The sequence below is a fragment of the Leiobunum rupestre genome, chromosome 6 (genome assembly GCF_980474605.1).
Source record: "Leiobunum rupestre chromosome 6, qqLeiRupe1.1.hap1, whole genome shotgun sequence".
Taxonomy (NCBI): Eukaryota; Metazoa; Arthropoda; class Arachnida; order Opiliones; family Sclerosomatidae; genus Leiobunum; species Leiobunum rupestre.
The window spans coordinates 28,337,767-28,357,395 of NC_143389.1; the positions used below are offsets into that span (position 1 = coordinate 28,337,767).

The following is a 19,629-nucleotide window of genomic DNA, read 5'->3' on the forward strand; positions in this document are numbered from 1 at the left end:
CTTCACAAATCTTCCGATATCAATATACAATTGAATTGCCCTATATGAGCTGTTTATTGCATAGCAGTTCAATTTTAATCCAACCAATTTTAATATCGCTCGTCTGTCAGAAATTTCAAACGCAGACCGGTTTCACCTTTTTATAGATCACCAGTACTGGGTAGAAAGTCTGGATATCCTTGCCCCATGTGTGAATTGTCAAATACCGTTTTTAATGACAATCTTCACGATGACAACTTTATTAATTTTTACGTTTAAGTTTTACTATTTTAACTATTTATTTGTATATCACGTTCTAATAATATCAATTGTATTCTTCTTTGAGCTATATGGCCGGTGATTGGTAAGAATAAAGTAAAAAAGTAATTAAAAAAAGATTAAAAACAGATGTATTATTTTAATCTACATTATACCATTTCATTTTTACTTTGGGCAATGCAAGAGTACTATCGTTATTTATTTAGAGTTAATTAAGCAGCTTAGTTAAAGAACAACTCAAATCTTTGTAAATTTACGAGGAAGTGGGCGAGGCCAATAAACGTACCATCAGAAGGAGATAAAGGGGAAGGATGACGCAAGGGTTCTCTACTGTAACGGCAGTCCGACCAACTTCAAAAAAGCGCGAAAATATGGCGGGAGTACACACTTTTTCAAACCAATTTACACCCAAAAAAAAAACGTAGTCCCGAGAGATCTCCGCGGTACAATTCCGCCTTGTTGTCTCTGCTTAAGTCGACTCGAGTAACTGGACGATGTAGACTTTGTTTGTTTGGAAACCTGGAGGTATGCATTTTATCTCAGATTTTAATTAAAACTATTAATAGTTTTGACTATTACCTTTTAAAGAAGTATTTGTTTATAATTAAATTATTTAAACTGGACTAGTTTGGGTCAGCATCAAAGTTAGAAAATTAAACAAGGCTTACCGAATCGTTTAGTTTCCTCTTTTTACTATCGCTTTCCTGAACTTTAAAGCCGTCTGTTTGCACGTATTTACTTAAACATTTAACTTGACTTGGCTTTATATTAACTTGGGTAGATTTAAACCTTTTACCCCGCGAAATTAAATCAACGTCTTTCGCGACGTCAGTGAGTCACGTGAGATGACGATTCTGACGACATCGTATGTCATCATTACGGCATACGCTTGTCAGCCAATTAGAAAAAATCACGAAATTCGAGCCATTGTTAGAACAACAAGAAGGCCCAAGCGACTTGGATCCCCCGCGTGAGCCCATTAATGCCCAATTACAAGCCAGAACAAATATAATTTTAAATCAATTAGTAGGAAACTTTAATAATCTAACAAATATACCTTCTGAATAATCTTCAGTTTTTTACCAATTGATTTCATTTGATTTTCTCATTATGTGTTTTTTAAATTAAAAACGCCACTCCCGTAATTAACTTTTAATTATGTAATAACCGGTTAAGGACTCTTTTTGGAAGTTCATAACTAGCTAAAAACTCTGTTTTATCTAATCGATCTCTTGTGTTATTATTCTATTTTATTACTGGTTCAATGATATTGTTATTCCTCGATTAATTTTATTTGCCCTTCACCAAAAAATAAATAATTTTTTTTAAAGGATTTTTTAATTTATTACAATATATAAACAATTAATTTCAAAAAGGGGGCCAATTTTGGATAGTCGGAGACTTCATGTTTGGTCAAAAAAATCAAACAGCTGGTGAGAGCTTCAAGAAGTAATGAATAATGTTTTTTTTTAATTGCTTGCATTAAAAACGGAGAAAATTAATTAGTAAAATGTGAAAATGAATATGAAAAGATTTTATAATAGGAGAAAATCTCCACCTGCAAGCTAGAGATAAATAATTAGTAATTTGCAGCCATTATATTTTTTAAGATTAGACATACCAAAGCTTGATTTGATTTACCGTGTAAACCTTTAGGTTCACCTACCCCCAAATACTTCGTTTTGTTTTTGTGTGTTATTTACTTTTGTTATTGCCTATTCCCGCGCACTATTGACTAATAATTCATAAACCCTCGAATAGCAGAATTTACTTGTCTTGATCATTTTTTTGTGGTTATATAAGGTATTATTTTAGACATTTATTAATAGTTTTTCTTCAGTGTTCTTAAAGTTCAATATGGCAAAAGTCCTAGAATTCGAAGATCTAATAAATAAAAACCATACCATTTGTTAAAAAGTAATTAAAAATAACGTTAATTGGTCTATCCTCTGCTTTACAATATAAAATTAAGCTAATTTAATAATTATCCTAAGATAAATTATAGACGAAATCCCTACCTTCAGCAAGGCTAAAATTTTATCCCTCGCGTTAAAGTGCTAATGAAAGTGTTTTCTCTCTGTCATAAAACCGTGGTGCAATGCTCCCCCTTTCCAAAGCCCAGATCTTTTACGAACCTTTCCTCGCCGAATATACGAGGTATACGCGGGACAAAAGACATTTCCTCAGCGCACTGCGATCCCAAAAACCCATTTTCATCTTTGCGGGCCTACCACCAGGTAACGATACTCCAACAAAAACGCGATTTTCCAATCCTGCAAGGATAAGACCATGTCTTGTACTTAATGTCCGGGAAAAGAGTGCACCTCGACGTTTCCGCTTGGAACGAAACTAAAACTAAACCCGAGATCCTCTAAACCCCCGGCAACCAAGCAGAACCAACCACGAGCGAATTTTTCCAGATCAGACCACGTCATCAGTAGCCGCACAAGACACTAGTCCAAATTAACCAATGACCAATGTAAAAAATTAAGTCACTAGTGGTTTTGGTTTTCAACTCCGCTCAAGCATCCCCGGAACAAAACCTAAAGACAGAGCCCAAAACTTCAGAATTCTGACTCTCCGAGTGCGAGAGAATCCACGTGAAAGAATTCTGACTTCCAACTTCGGTCGAAAACCATGTCGAAAGAAATATAAAAATGCGCGATTCTCCCATTAACTTAGCTTAAGAAAGTACCCCCCACCTGAATCCCTCGCGCAATGTTGCGAACGAAATTCTCATCGCTAACATTTCAGATGACATCCAACTCGGCCATTCCGATCAGAAAATCATAGTCAAAGCAGCCATAAATCCAGAAAAAGCTATGTCTTCTCCATCCTCACGCTACCTATTGGTCACCGACTATTTAGCAGTTCAGAGAGAAGAAAGCCAGATGAGAGAGATCGATTCCCTCGTCTAGCCACGAGTTTCAGTATCGTCATCCGAAGAAGTTCGTTGTCATCATCCGGACATCCGTACCGTAATCCCGCCCGTTCCATACCGTAATCCTGGCATCCGCGCCGAAAAACGAGACGAACTGTCATCGCCAAATAAGCTCCCCCGTTGGAATCCTCCGAGAAAACCCCTCCGTAGAAAAACAGTGTGTGCATCTTGAGTAATCCGGGCATCAGTTTCCGTACCGTAAGCGAAGAGCAACATTGAAGAAGAATCAAGTGATAAGTAGAAATTTTCCACCCCCCCCCCCCATGGCCAGTAATAAAAATTCTTAGAAAAAGTGTACTCCCTCGCTATTGTCCGAGTAATTAATTAATTTATTTATTTATTATTGCAGTAGACACAAGGTCCAATCAGTGTATACACTTTATATTTTCTGTACATTAAACTTCTAATATTATTTCCTTAAGCAGCGTTCAGACTATGTGAAAATATGATGTTTGCGTCGAGCGTGTCGGTTCTTTCGATTTCTTACACCGTTCAGACTTCTCAACAGAGACTTTAAATTTTCGCGGGTGTCGTTTACATTTTTTCATTTCGTTGCGGACTGCCTAGATGGCGTTTCGGTTTAAAGCTCAAAAAGTTCATAGCAGACAATTAGCCTTATGCCTCATCAGCGCTGACTCTAGGTAGTGGCAACGTTTAGAACCATCGATATACTATAACCAATCAGAGGTGGATAAAAAAATTATTTCAATTTTTCCGCCGTTATTACTGAGCTCTGATTGGATGAACAATCACCTTTTATGTTAATCTCCGTGCGAGGTTGGTTCCTTTCTGAACAGTGAAATGAACGAACCGACACGACCAACATAACCGAAACGACACGACCGATGCTAACGTAATATTTTCACATAGTCTGAACGCTGCTTAATACGAAAGATACTTATCAAGAAAATCGGCGGGGAAAAAATGCAAATATTCAGACACTCAAAATTGTCAGTATAAACATCTAATAAAGGCTTACTAAGTTGATTGTACATGTAATGGATGAGATAATTAGCGAATTAGTAGATAAGTAGATGATTATACTTGTAATAGAGTGACGATATCTAACACTTGTCTTTAAGTTTACAAAAATTATTTTAAAAAGAAAAATAAAGAAAACCAACATACAGAATATTAAAGTCCAGTTCGAGGGGCTAACCACTTACTCAAACTCTGTACACCGATTACAGCGAGTACAGCCTTTGGTAGTTCTAAATCTGTAATCGATTACGTAATAGCTTTAGTACAGTCAAAGCTACCGGCTTGTACACCGATTACGAATAGTGGTTAGCCCCTCGGTTTTTTTAAATTTAGCCTTGGCTCAGGGGGTGCCACATTTATTATTTAAAATATTGATTGGTTTTATTGTAGTTTACTTTTTAAAATATTTAAGTATATTTTCGAGAGAGGTATTTTGAAGGTCGACCTAATTAGAGGTCAGTGATGTAGAATTTTGGCCCAAGTTATTTTTTGACGTAAGTCCTTGTATTTGAGTGATAACCAAACCGTATGATAACACTCCGAAAAAGGCCGAATAAAGCGATTTCCTGGAAATCGGAATCATTCCTCCAACTGTTACTTGAGCCTCTTCGGAACTACAAAGAGAGAATGCAATTATAGTTTGCATATTCATATATAACTAGAATAAGAAATAATTAAATAACAAGTTCACCAAGAAGGCAATAATATTATTTCATTGCCCGTGTAACATTTAAACAGGGAAATGTAATCATAAGCCTTAAATTTTTCACGACATTTCATGCTTAAGGGTGACCCTTAAAGGGATAGTAGACTCCTAGGTTCTCAGTCACCTATATACGTTATTACCTATAAGAGATTTTGAAGTTTCTTTAAGGTGTTATAAGTTTTTTTTAAGTTTTGCGTTGTATAAAACCAACACTTAAATGGGTAACTAAAAAATACACTTTAATCAAAAGCGCTTCCAAAACTTTAATTCAACATTTGTAAAAATTCCGTACACTCTAGAATTTTCATTACTTGATGGAAATCAGTTCCAAATCTCGAAATCAGTCTATAAAACCAAAAATCAACATGGAAATCTCAGTCAATTTCTGATTTTTGAAATAAATTTTTCCCCTTAGCAAAATTTGATTAGCGCTCGATGACCCAGGGGTTGGGGATATGCTTTTACCAATAAGGGAGAAAGGAAGAGGGTTATTTATATTGGCCATGCTGGGCGCCAAATATAAAATATAACAATTAGGTTTATCTTCTTTTTGGGGTTCTTAACATAAGGGCGACCTTTAACAATCAATAGGGGATAGACTCAATATGAATTTATTTTATTTTGGCTATGGATAGTTTGATCCAGGTGAGGGGAGGCTTAGGAAAGGTTTTCTACATGACGGCTTTATTTCTGGCGTTGTTGGGATTCATTCTGGATACTCCGATGCTAGAAGTGACCTAAGACGATTTTGACTCCGCAAAGAAGTAATGGAACCGGATTAAGGCAAGTTGGCGAGTTGAGCTTAATGAAAGTTCTTCACAACACAGACACGATGTGCCAAAAGCATCTTTTAGCGATATTTATTTCTGCACTTTGCATCTATTCATATAAATTTGGGGGGAAATCACTAACTAGGTTTTCTTCTGACTACTGGTCTTGGGGGTCTTTTTCAGCTTTTCCTGGATATCTCTCCGTTTGGTTTCTCGCTTCTCTTCGGTTACACTGTATCTCTGTAAAATTTCTTTAGCCAGTAACTGAAACTAAATTTGGGTTCTTCTCCTTAATGTTTCCTCTGTCTCGTGTTTTTGTTATCCTTCTATTTGTAGAGGGCGGAAATGTTAGGTGCCGGAAACGTGGTTTCGGTCTATGGTGACGTGAAAGTTTAACCAAGTTTCTGATTCGCTGAAGATGATCTCAATCCGTTTGGGTCGGAAAACACTCTCTAATGGGCATCGTAGTCTCACGTTCTTCTCTTGTCTTTGGACGGTGAGCCTCGTGAATCTGGGCTCCTAAAACACCTAAAGAACGCCTAGAAACATCGGTTGAACACATAAAATGCCTTTATATGTCTTATAGATGTTCATTATGTATGACTTAGATGCTATTTACATATTTACAAATGCAATGCAAATGTTCAACGTATACTCTAAATGGTCTAATCCGTACTCTATATGTCCATAGGACATCGGTTGAACATGGAACATCTATAATGCATCTAAAGGGTCGTTTAAGGAGCGCCTGTGTTACATATTAATACCAAATTACCTATGTCTTGCCCTCTTGTTGAGATAGACTACTGATCGCGGTTTTCAAAGAGTATGTAACCCTTCAGGTTCATTTTCCCCCAAATACTTATTTTTTTTAAATATTTTTTGTGTTTTCCCCGCACTCTTGACCCTCTAAATTTACAGTTTTTGTTAAGTATTCTTGAAGCCCCCTACATCAAATATCTTAGAATTCCGAGCTCTATTTAATGAAACTAATCCCAGTGTTAAATATAAATTTAATGATAAACTAAAAATTTAAATAACTTTTGAACCATACATACAAATTAATTATTGTTTATAAGCCTTATAGAACTCGATCAAACCCCACGATAAAATATAAAATTAAGATAATCAATTAAATCGTTCTCTTAAATTAAATTATAAACTAAATCCCTGCCTTCAGCAATACTAAAATTAATCCCTCGCTAATTAAAGTGTTTTTATCTCGGTCACAAGACCATGGTGCAATACATTCAGCAAACTTACCCAGCCCAGGTTTTCCCTAAAACTTTCCGAACTAGACCAGTAAAATCCCCTCAGCTCACAGCGATCCCATGAAGTCATTTCAAGTCCACAAGCTTCATATTAACTATCAGGTAGCAAGATCCCAAGAAAAGCGGACGTTTTCCAAGGTTGCCGCCATAGAGTCGCGAGGGCGCCTGGACATTTCCTCTTGGAGACAAAAAGAAGGTAACCTCGAGACTCCCTGGCATCCCCCCCCCCGCAACCCCAAGCGACCTTTCGTAAATCGGACAACGTCACCACCGCATGACTAGGCACAAGTCTTAAATACACCAATGACCTAGGTAAAATGGGAGGTCACCAGTTGCTTTTTGTTTCAACCCCGCCCCCCCCCCCAATAATACGAACAAAACCAAGAGACAAGAGCCCCAAAAAGACAGAACGGTACAGAACTGCACAGAACTCTGCTTCTCGGGCAAGAGAAGAACCATGTCGAAATAAATATAAAATAATGGGCGATGAAGTCGCGCTTAAATATTAATTAACCCTCAATGCAAACCACATGATCGGAACAACCCTCACTGATTGCCTAGATGACTCACAGCCAGGACATTCCGATCGGAAGAACATAAGCCAAGCAGTAATAAGTCTGAGAAGCGTAATGCCCTCAACACCCTCGAATCACCTGTTGATCACCCAATATCTAGCCATTCCGAGAGAAGGCAGCCAGATGACCGAGACCGATTCCCTAGCCTAGCCGGACATTTCAGACCGAAACCCGATGTACCTACGCCCCCGTCAGCTTGTGAAGTAAAAGAATATAGGAAGAAACCCGCAATCCGGCCGCCAAACCGTAGACGAGTAAATAAAGAGAATTAAAGAAAAGTGTGAATAAAGAAACGCGTAAACAAGCAATCCCCAAAGACGTCCCGTTCTGTGAAGTGCGTGTGTCGGGCATCTTACGTAAACCGAGGAACGAGAAAACCCGTAAACGGAGAGACGACAACGTAGCGGAGGACACCGAAACCAGGGAGCACTCGTATAGGGACGGAAGTCTGAAATGCGCATGCATTTAACGTCATCATTGTAGTTCCGTGAACCGATTTAACAATTCTGCGGCGCATGCGCAGTTTCCACCTCCGTTCCCGTAAACTAGGAGGGGGAAAGGAATATGGGGGAAATTAGAGGACTATGCTGGCCGGTAGCTTCTACCCCACAGGACCTCTCCAGGGGTTTAGTGCTCTCTGCCGAAACCAAGTGATGAGTAGAATTTCCATCATAAATCGCCCCCCCCCCCCATTGTAGAGAACCCAGGGTCGAAATACGAAGTAGCCAGTGAAAAGTAGAGAAAAAATTTTAGAAAAGAAAGCTTAATCCCTCGCTATTGTCCGAGAAAAGGATTTAAGACAGGTCCCCTCGAGGTTGAGAGTTCATTCTGGCTACGTTCAGCAGCAGTCAACGGAAAAAAACCCGATGGATTTGATATTTTCCACCGATGAGCTTTTTCGTCATAATGACGTCGTAAGTTGCTGAACGCTTTTATTCAGTCATCGGTGTTTTTTAAAATGCCGTAGCGTTTATAGCAGTTTTACGTCAGAAATGACGTCAGTCATCGGAAAAACCGACTCTTCCAGCCGATGACTTCGGTGAGTAACCGATGACTACCGTGACGTCAAAACCGGAAACGCAACAAAGCGTACAGTAGGAAACCGATGTCACCGATTACTAATCGGTGAGTAGTCCGAGGAGCTCTGCTGAACGTACCCTCTGCCTCTTGTATTTATACAGTCCAGATTACTTTTTCCGTTCGCGTTGTGCCCTCGTTGTTATTATTTTTTTGAGTTAATTATTGTCATTGTTTAATTGTAGTGTTTTAATTATTATTATTTAGTGTAAGTGTATATTAATTTCGGTCCCCTCCGTCCTTCGAGCCCAAGATGCCTGAGAGTAGGGATACAGGAACCGATCGCATAGAAAATAGTAAGAGATAGTTTCATTAACAAATTTAAGGTCAAAGAGTGTATTTTTAAGTGTTTAAATTCCCCTCGTATATTGGAAAAAGCTAAAAGAACCATAGTAGAGATGGCCTAACCATCACTAGAAGCAAAGTAAGATTATCCCCTCAGTTCCCCGCGCAATTTTGTTAATTTGTTTTGTATTTTAGTGTTATTTATAAATTTGAGTGTTAAATAAAGATTTTGTGATTGATTAACGACAAAGGGTTTCCATTCTGAATTCGAATCTCCCCTCCTTTTTTATTTTTTTTATTTTCCCCTGTATGTAACCCCTTTCTCTCTGATTTAATTCACTCCACGATAAGGCCACGACTCGCATTTTGTCGCCATCTTCCCCCCGCCTTGGTGAATTAATATCTTTGAGCAAGGGCTAGGAATATTTCTGTGAACAATCGATACTCACGATTCAGTAAATTTCCATAAAAACCTTACAAGTAACAGTTAGGTCGTGGTTCAATCTATCGGACTTTGCCATGCAGATAAAATTATCATCCCAATTAACAAATAAGTAAGTAGAATTTCATAATAATTAAGTAATACTTAAGTAAATAAATGAAGTCATTAAAGTTGAGTAAATATATGCATTGTATTTTTCATGTAAATAAATGGCCTAGGCTTAACTAAATACGGGAAAAGTTAAAAAAAATAGCACACCTAATAGTATTTTCACACTCACTTATAAACAACCTTACCCAATACTGACTAACTATAATTAGAGCAATAATAAGGGTGGTTAAATAATTTTGGATTCAATAGTTTTATTTCTGTGTGAAAAATTCGCATGAATTAAAGTAATCGCGTTGAACAGAGGTTCAGTGTTTTCAAGTTGCTTTTAAATATAGTTGAAAATAGGCATTTCTAATCTGTGTTCACTCATTGACTATGGTAGGAGATGGGAAATTTTCATTTAGGTAGTTTTTTTAAATTTGAGTTTGAAATTTTGATATCCTGCACCCTATACCATTTATTTAAAAGCTCCAACAATTTTTTTTTCAAATGTGATTGAACCCTCACTAAAAACCACCTTCCCCAAGTCTGAATCGCTTTGTAGATTAAAAATTAAGTGATTAAATATTTTTGGATTCAATAGTTGTATTTCTGGGTTAAACATTTGCATTTATTAAAGTTATCGTGTTGAACGGAGCTTCAGTGTTTTCAGAATTATATGTAAGGGAAGTTGCCTTAAATATAGTTGAAAATAGGCATTGTTAATCTGTGTTCACCCATTGATTATGGTAGGAGATGGGAAATTTTCATTTAGGTAGTTTTTTTAAATTTGAGTTTGAAATTTTGATATCCTGCACCCTATACCATTTATTTAAAAGCTCAAACAATTTTTTTTTCAAATGTGATTGAACCCTCACTAAAAACCACCTTCCCCAAGTCTGAATCGCTTTGTAGATTAAAAATTAAGTGATTAAATATTTTTGGATTCAATAGTTGTATTTCTGGGTTAAACATTTGCATTTATTAAAGTTATCGTGTTGAACGGAGCTTCAGTGTTTTCAGAATTATATGTAAGGGAAGTTGCCTTTAAATATAGTTGAAAATAGGCATTGTTAATCTGTGTTCACCCATTGATTATGGTAGGAGATAGAAAATTTTCATTCAGGCAACTTTTTGAAATTTGAGTTTTAAATTTTGATACTCTATCAGCTAGGCTAATACCCAAGGCACCACCTTAGGCCCAAGTCATCTAGCGACTTATAATGCCTTTAAACAGGTGGCCGGGTTACAATGCGTAGGAGGGTGGTGGCAAGCCCTACATGCCACGCGAGCCAACAGCTCCCTACACTAACTATTACCGTTAACCTCTACAAGTTTTTATGGAAGGGGAAACCAAAGAACTCGGGGGAAAACCCTTTAACCAGTGGGGAGAGAACTTGCAAACTCAACGCAGAAGGAGTAGTTCCGAGTTTTCACCCAGTGCCACAAGCTGGGATCGAACCCGGTTCCTCTTGCTGCGAGGCGAAAGCGCTTACCACTCCGCCACCCCACTCTGTACCATATATTATCATTTATTTAAAACTCAAATTTGAAAAAGTGGTCTAAATGAACATTTTCTATCTCCTACCATAACCAATTGGTGATCACAGTCTAACAATGACTATTTTCAACGATATTTTAAGGCAACATCCCCTACATTTAATTCTCAAAACACTGAAGCTCCGGGACCGTTCAACACGATACGTTTTAATAAATGCAAATTTTTACCCAGAAGAACAACTATTGAAGCCAAAAATATTTAGCCACTTTATTTTTAACCTACACAGCCTGTCAGACTTGGGGAAGGTTGTTTTTAGTGAGGGTTCAATAACATTTGAAAAAAAATTGCTTGAGCTTTTAAATAAATGGTATAGGGTGCAGGATATCAATATTTCAAACTAAAATTTAAAAAAACTACCTAAATGAAAATTTCCCATTTCCTACCATAATCAATGAGTGAACACAGATTAACAATGCCTATTTTCAACTATATTTAATAACAACTTCCTTTTCATTTAATTTTGGAAACTATGAATCTGCAAGTTCAACACAAAACTTTAATTAATGCAAATTTTTCACCAAATATATGTTACCACTTTATTTTTTAACCTACTCAGCTAGTCAGACTTGGAGAAGGTTGCTTTTAATGAGGGTTCAATCGAGGGGTTATTCACTGTTGCAAATTTTTGTACACCTGATTTCAGATTTCACGTGATTTCCCTTTTGATTTAACGTTATGGAAGCTACTGATTTTAAGTGATTTCGGTGATTTCACTGCTGATTTGTACACCTGATTTCAAAAGTGGTTAACCCCTCATGTTTAATTACAATTGAAAAAAAAAGATTAAGCTTTGTTGAGATTTTAATACTCTGCACCCTATATCACTTTTTTATAAGCTCAAGCTCCGTTCAACACGATACCTTTAATAAATGCCCATTTTTTACCTAGAAATACAACTATTGAAGCTAAAAATATTTAGTCACTTCATTTTTAACCTACACAGCCTGTCAGACTTGAGAAAGGTTGTTTTAAGTAATGGTTTAAATAGAATGCGAGAAAATAGCTTGAGCGTTTAGATAAGTGATATAGGTACTTTGCTACCAAAATATCAAATTCAAATTTTAAAAAGTTGTCTACATAAATATTTTTACTTTTCTAGCAAAATTAATAAGTGAACACAGACTGATAATGATTATTTTTTACTATATTTAAAGGCATTTTCCATTACGTTTAATCCTGAAAACACGCATTAACGTTAATTTATGCAAATTTTTCACACCAAAGCAGAATTATTGAACCCAAAATATATTTATTCACTTTTTTTAACCAACGCAACTATTTTGTAAGGCACCATTTAAAAAAAAATAATTAGGATTTTTTATTTTGAAATTTTAGTAGTTATTTAAATCTTTTCTCTTTTCTTTGCAATTGCATTTAATCATAACCGTTGGAAGACAAAAAAAACCCGCCTTAAACCCTAGTGCTTAAGGTTCATTTATTAAAATTATTTTATTGTTTAGCTGCAGTACACTCAAAGAAGACATAGAAGAGTTTCAATTATAAAACATATTTTTGCAGGATTTATGACAATCAAGATTGAAGAATATTAAACTGGTTGAATTTGTGTAATGTTATATGAACTACTAAATTTTAAATAGCCAGAAAAGTTACATTTTGTTGAAATTAAAAAAAAAGGAAATGTAATTGTTGTTAACCAATGTGGGCAGCATTGTAATTTAACCACTGTAAAAATTGTGAATCTATTTTTAGTAAATTTTGTTAACTTAAGTGGTTTTAATTCTATATAGGTGTACCACGTCTTGGAAATAAATTAGTTAATTCAATAATTTACTTTTATATATTTAAATCGAAAATTCCTATTCACATAACAAATTTGTTTAGGTCACTTATGTACATACTTACCATGTAATAACTGATATTTAAATTTATTTTGGTTATGCCTATAAACACAGCGTACTTTCCTTGTCACAACAGGATATTGCATTGAAGGTCCTATTTTTAAAATACTGTTAATTGCACTTTATACATCCAAATGTATATTATATATACTGTAGCAAACAGTTTTTACTTGCTAAGTTTGCATGAACTTTCCAGGTAAATTACTGTGAATTTAAGAGTATTTGTTAACGGTGATCAAGGAGCTAAAGCATTGAGCTGCATGCCTTCCTTAAGTGTTCCCTTTGTGTTCATTTAGTGTTCTGGTGCTTTTTTCGGTTGGCGTTCCGCAGATGTCAAGTGTCCTGTAGGCGTCACAAATGCGAAAAAAAGTGGACGGTCTCGTTCCACAGATGTTCCAAAAAACATCTGTGGAACATCAGTGTAAACGCATAGCGTACACCAAGAGAACATCTGTAGCACACAGCGATACATCTGTAGTACACAGCGATACATCTGATAAACATGTTCTACAGGTGTCAGATGCGAAAATATCTGGACACATTCTTGCGTTCTCTAGATGTTCTTTAAACGTTTTATAGGTGTCATGAAGATTTTCTGTGAAGGGAAGGATGCACAAATTATAAAGTTTCCAAAAAGGGTGGTGTTTTCTTCGACATTCTCTTTATTTCGCTGGCGCTAGTTTGGCGAGTTTCGCGGAAGGTACGAAAAGGCCAGACAATGGGAACGGCCTCCTTAACGTTAACCGTAACTGGATGAATAATTAAGTCGGAGGGAAACAAACCTCTCTCTCTTCTCTTATCCCTCCCCCCCACAAAATATTTCTGTATCCTATGTTACTATGGCACTAGAGGTCTGACGTCAAAAGGCACACAAGCTACTTGTTTTAGAGACATTTAATTATTAAATAGAATAGGACAAATTTTCTAGTTCCTAAGCAAACTGGTACTAGTGGGCATAATAAAATAATGACAAATAAGTTTAGAAATGAAAGTAATTGTTGTCAAATAATAATAATAATAATCAGCTAGGCTAATACCTCGGCTAATACCCAAGGCACCACCTTAGGCCTAAGTCATCGAGCAACTTTTAAAGCCATTAGTTCAGGTGGCCGGGTTACAATGCGTAGGAGGATGGTGGCAAGCCCTTCATGCCACGCGAGCCAACAGCTCCCTACACTAACTATTACCGTTAACCTCCACAAGTTTTTATGGAAGGGGAAACCGAAGAACTCGAGTGAAAACCCCTTAAACCAGTAGGGAGAGAACTTGCAAACTCAACGCAAAAGGAGGTGTTCCGAGTTTTCACCCAGTGCCACAAGTTTGGATCGAACCCGGCTCCTCTTGCTGCGAGGCGAAAGTGCTAACCACTCCTTCACCCCACACATTACATCGGTTACTATGCAGTAGCAGAAACAATAAGCCGAAACGTAAATTAAATCAAAAAATTATTATATCAATTCTGTACCTGGCAAAAACTATAACGGTAGAAAGCAGTATGGGAGACATGACGCTGGCGGAAGGGTGACCAGGAACTTTGAACATGTGAGCGACGAGCAAATAACTTATAAATGGAAACCGATGACGAGAGACATCCCAGGATTTACCTCTCTCTCTCTCTCTCGCTAAGGATGATAAAATTGGCGAATAAGTAGATAAGTCCATAATGAAAAGGGATAATAAAGCTAAACCCTAAACAAATTTGATTAATCTCCACCAATCTCCCCCTATTCAGCTTTCCGTTGCTATGCAACTCGTTTTGAAATATTTAGGCTTAGTTTCTCTATTCGGTGTTATAGTCGCGAGCCAGATTTCCCGCACGGTACTGACGAGTCCCAAATAGGACGAAACCGGTCTACCGTTGGATTTTCTGGCAATTTTATTTAATTTAATTTAATTATTCACTCGAAGATCTATTTGGTCCGAGTTTCGCGTTTTTGTCCGCTCGAAGACCTATCGGTACGAGCTATTAGTAAGTTTTTAAATGTCTTCAAATTTGTTTAGGGTTTAGCTTTATTATCCCTTTTCATTATGGACTTATCTACTTATTCGCCAATTTTATCATCCTTTACAATGCAGTCCATAGGTGGTTCCTTTTAATTCTCTCTCGCTAAGCTTCCAGCCAATGAAGAATCCTCCCACTCTTAGAAACCGAAAAGGCGCACAAAAGCGACACGTCATTTGGGGGACGAAATACGGAAGTGATACAATTGCACATTTTTCGTATGTTTTGAAAGTTAGAATTTTTTTTAACTTATTATGTACGTTTTACATTTTCAATTCAAAAAACATTTTTAAGGTATATTTATGGTTTTTAATACTTCGAAATTTAAATTTGAAATTTTAGTATTTGGCATACGGCTATTATAAAATCTAGTATTTATCCGTTTTTCGAACGAATTTTGTAAAATCTTAGAATTTGGTTATTCTCTTTTTTGTTAATAACAAATTTTACTTCTTACATCCCTATAAAAATTTTACTTACAATTGTTAGTGTTTAACCTAAAAGAAATTTTTTAGTCTGACCTTTGCTCACAGCAACGGTCCAATCTAACTCTTTTGAACATAGCGATGGATAAAATTAGTCAATCGAGTGAACTATCTATTTTAGACTGTTGTAAGCGGGTTACCACAACTCTAGCTCGCTTGGCTTAAAAACAATTTGATTATGGATCGCTTATTAATAAGCGATCCATAACTACCAAATTGCCCGAATCCAGTTTCCAAGCTGTGAGAAGAAGCTAGAGGTGAGTGGTTCTTCTAACGGCCGTCAGGGAGGGTGTAATCCCTGACAGAAGGATAATATTGGGCGCGAAAAGGTTCATTACTTAGAGAATCAAGCATATGTTGGTATACGGTACTACGCCCATGAGCTATATTAGGCCCTGGTCAAATGGGGATTTCCACAGACCGACGATTAGACTCCGCGTCTACTATTTTGGCTCGGAAGGTTGTAAAATACAAACAAAAACAGTCACACCATCCGTAGCACAACACCAACGCAATTGTATCGGCCCTTACCCTCAATACATTAACTATGCCTTTCTCAACTATACTTCGCCCTTATATTGAAGAGATTGAAGACTATATTCTCTCGCCCGGACTTGATTGGACAAAAATTACCAGCAACAGTGCCATTATCGAAGTCTGGTCTTTTATGAGACGGAGTACATTATGGTCCATTTTTCGTCATTTTCATGTACTTACAAGGAGACATCCCGAAGTGTAACCAACAGATTTTGTTCCAAAACTCGGGGGGTTGGTAGACCTTCATGTTACTTGAAAACCCTTAAAGGAAATTTATTCAATAATTTTTCGTGGGAAATTATTTAACAAATTTAAAAATTTTAAAAATGCCAAAAATAGATAAAAAAAAAGCGACGAAAAAGTCAAAATATGTGAAAATGAATCAAAATGGCTAAAATTGGAAAAATGTGTGAGATAATTTAAAATAGTACAAACATTGAAATTTGTTTTTCGAAATTGTTTGAAATAAATTATTTTTTCAAATTAATAGCCCATTCTACCTTATTAATAATGGTTGTTATGCTACTAGACAGTCTAAAATTCTGGTGGAAGAATTCGCACGTACAATGATGACCTTGAAACATTAGTTCAAGGTCATTCAATTTATTTCAATTACTTCTTTAGTTTCTTTTGTGTTTAAAACATTTAAACTAAAAAAGTTAATAAAAATACTTGGTACGTTTTAAATCAATTAATTAACGTTTATTTTGGAGTTTTATTGGTTTATTTACCTCGGGTAAAAGGTAATTTTACTTAAAAACCTTGCGGGGCATTTTTCTAATTTGAACCATTCTCGTAATCCTAATGGTTCTCGAGAAAAATTTTGAATGATCTTGAACTAATGTTTCAAGGTCATCATAAGTTACAAATTCCAAACTCCCCCACTCAGTTTAGAGTGTCACGACAATTTTGATCCATTAGATCTGGTAGTTTTCGATTTATAAGCCCTTAAATGTCGTGTCTTGATTAGAATCCCACACACGACATTATGGTTTTTGGTCTAACATTTATCGGCTTCCCATTGATCAAATTAGATCGGGTCAAAGTTATGTAGACTTAAAATTAAACGTAGAACACATTTGTAATTGGAATTATTCTTCTAATCCTAACGGTTCTTGAGATAAAATTTGAATGACCTTGAAGACCTGGTTCAAGGTCATTCAAATTTTCATTGTCATTTGTCCCGCTGCACCCTCGATGTAACCTGCAAATTTCAAATTCTTACATAAAACACATTTTGAGTAATTGGCTCTGTATCGTTTTTAGTTAACACCCTGTATATAAATTTAACGAGAACAAGCCACCAACGGTCATTCAATTATTAATGAAGTAAAATAATGGTTCAAAAGAATATGCCTTCGAGGTGGTTACAAAATTAAAACTAATAAGTAGAAGAATTTAAAAAGTTTGAACACGCGCTAATTAAAGAGATACTTCAGCACAAAAAAAATGGCCAAAAGGAGAAAAATTAACAAATAGCGCTATAACGGACATAGGTACAGAATCAAACGTTGCCTAAGCAAATTAAATAACTACAAAATTAAAATAACCACTAATATTCTAAAAAATCAAATTTATCATTTAAAACCTAAAATAGAAGATTCCGCCCTTCGAGGCGTTATTGATGAAATCCCTTGCTCATGTGGGAAAACGTATATTTATGAAACAAAACGTTCCACTTTGGACAGGATTCGTGAACATAAATCCTGTGTGGCTAAGGGCGATATGAATAACGGAATTTCAAAACATTTTTGGCCTACGTTAAATCACTCTATTAAATGGGATGATTACAAAATTTTAAAACGTTAAGCCAATTGCTACAAAAGAAAATTCTATGAAGGATTGTATATTCGTAAACTAGGTAATTTAAATTTAGATAAATGATGTCAGGAAGTAACTAATAGGGGTAATATTGACATTTAAAATTTTTAAATTTCTATTTCTATTTTAATAATTCACACTGACTTACATATACTTTGGATTTATTGGTTACATTGATTTATGATTTTATTACACACGTAAATTGTTATAATCAGAAAAACTTTTGTTTATTTTTAACACGTTGACCTTCTGCTCACGTGATATTAGAACTTGAATATGGCGCGTGGTAAAATTTTAAATCAAATTAAAACTAACGGACGACTGAAGAAGAGCCTCGGCTCGAAACGTCTTGTTTAAAATAAAGTTTTATCTTCTAATACCATGCCATTTCCTCTGAATTAAACATAATTTCTACTAAAATTAAAATACTCTTACATTAACAAAAATTATATAAAACAATTACAAGGTTTGGCGAAACGAAAGTTTATCGTTCATTTCCAAAGGGTGTTCAGTCCCGAAATGAAAAATGTGTCTATTTTCTTCCGGGACTCTATGAGGACGTTCATCAATGAGTTATTTAAGGACGTGGATGGAGATAGCGTTACAAGTGTAAACATGTTGTTAAAATGGTGATTAACGTGATTTTTGTCGCGGTCGCTTCGTATATAACGCAAATGTGTTGTTATGCCTCGTTTTTTTGCGCGTTCAAACTTTTTAAAAACTTCAATTTATTTGTCTTCATTTGGTCTAAAAGGTATATTCTACCGAAGTACCGCGTTTTTTGATAAGATTTATTCCTTTGTTGTTTATTTAAAAAAATTAGTCTACTTAAACTATTGGTTAGTTAACGTTTGATTATTCAACAAGTACTTGAACACGTTCGCGATTCGAAATCGTCTATTAAATCTGTTAAAACCTTTTGCATTAAACACAATTTAAAATTTTTATTTTATTAAAAAGTTTAATTTTAAATAGAAGTCTATTGTTTCGTTTTCTTGGTATTTTTCTATATGAAGAATTCGAAAGATACAAGATTCGTACTTCGTAGCATTCGAGAGTCAAATTCGGATTACAGAAAATTTAAGATTCGGATTGGAGAACCTTTCGGGATTCAGATTCGGATTCTAGATTCTTTCAGGATTGGGATTTGGATTCTAGAATATTTAAGATTCACCCTACGTCTAGATATTATCTTCAGGGCAAATTTATGAGTGGTAATGTTATACATATATATATACTATTCGAGAATTCAAACTCATACTCACTGATTCGTGATGTGTTGCGAGAGCAAAATAACTTGTTGTTGAAACTCTATGGAATTGTCGGAGGAACGGTTAACCAACTGCGTGACGATGGGCAATCCCTCTATGAAGGAGGAACTGACCCGGGCCGTGGATAGAATGACGGTGATCATCATAGCGCCAACCGTGGCAATGAATAAGAAGATGGTTAAGTCCGTTGATACGAAATAACCGAAGTATAGTCCTAGCATTATGGTGGCGTAGCAAAGAAAAAACACTTCGCTACTTAAGGAGGTAAGAAGAAATGGCGAAAAGCAGTGGTCGAACCATTTGACCGCTCGGCAAGCGTCGGTATACTCTTTAGATACAGTAACCAGAAATTGTGGATTGGGTTTTGTCTCGAAACGCAGGTGATTAGCAATAGAGTGCAATCTGGAAAACGTTAAGTGCATTATTGACCGATTTTCAAAGTTACTGCGTTCATCTGAACAGTATGTATAATTACTTCTTTCAATTTCATTTACCTTTTGTTAAGAAAGTCGGATTCCTATAAATCTATTTGCCACAATTATATTTTACCCTAAAGATGGATTGTAGCCATTTTTAAATTAATTTTTTTTTGTAAATAAGAGGGTGCAATACCAAATTTAATCCTTAAGTACGGGTGGATTGTGGATGTTTATAATTGATTGAATTGTGGTTAGTTTTGGTTTGTTAGGACACTTCT

General features: G+C 35.9%; 1 protein-coding gene across 1 annotated transcript; it reads right to left on the minus strand.

Annotated features, from left to right (window-relative positions):
* Positions 1-4,625: 4,625 nt before the first annotated feature.
* On the minus strand, positions 4,626-19,153 carry LOC149940576 (uncharacterized). Its single transcript, XM_090179323.1, has 2 exons — positions 18,927-19,153; positions 4,626-4,794 (listed from the first exon to the last, which is right to left on the minus strand). The coding sequence occupies exons 1-2, from the start codon at positions 19,151-19,153 to the stop codon at positions 4,626-4,628; spliced, it is 396 nt and encodes a 131-aa protein (XP_090035449.1).
* Between the last annotated feature and the right edge of the window lie 476 nt (positions 19,154-19,629).

Excerpts from the sequence above, each read along its gene's own strand:
- LOC149940576 (XM_090179323.1), bottom strand. The coding sequence starts at position 19,153 with ATGCTAGGACTATACTTCGGTTATTTCGTATCAACGGACTTAACCATC. Across the intron at positions 4,795-18,926 it reads TCGCAACACATCACGAATCA|TTCCGAAGAGGCTCAAGTAA; the intron begins GTGAGTATGAGT and ends CTCTCTTTGTAG.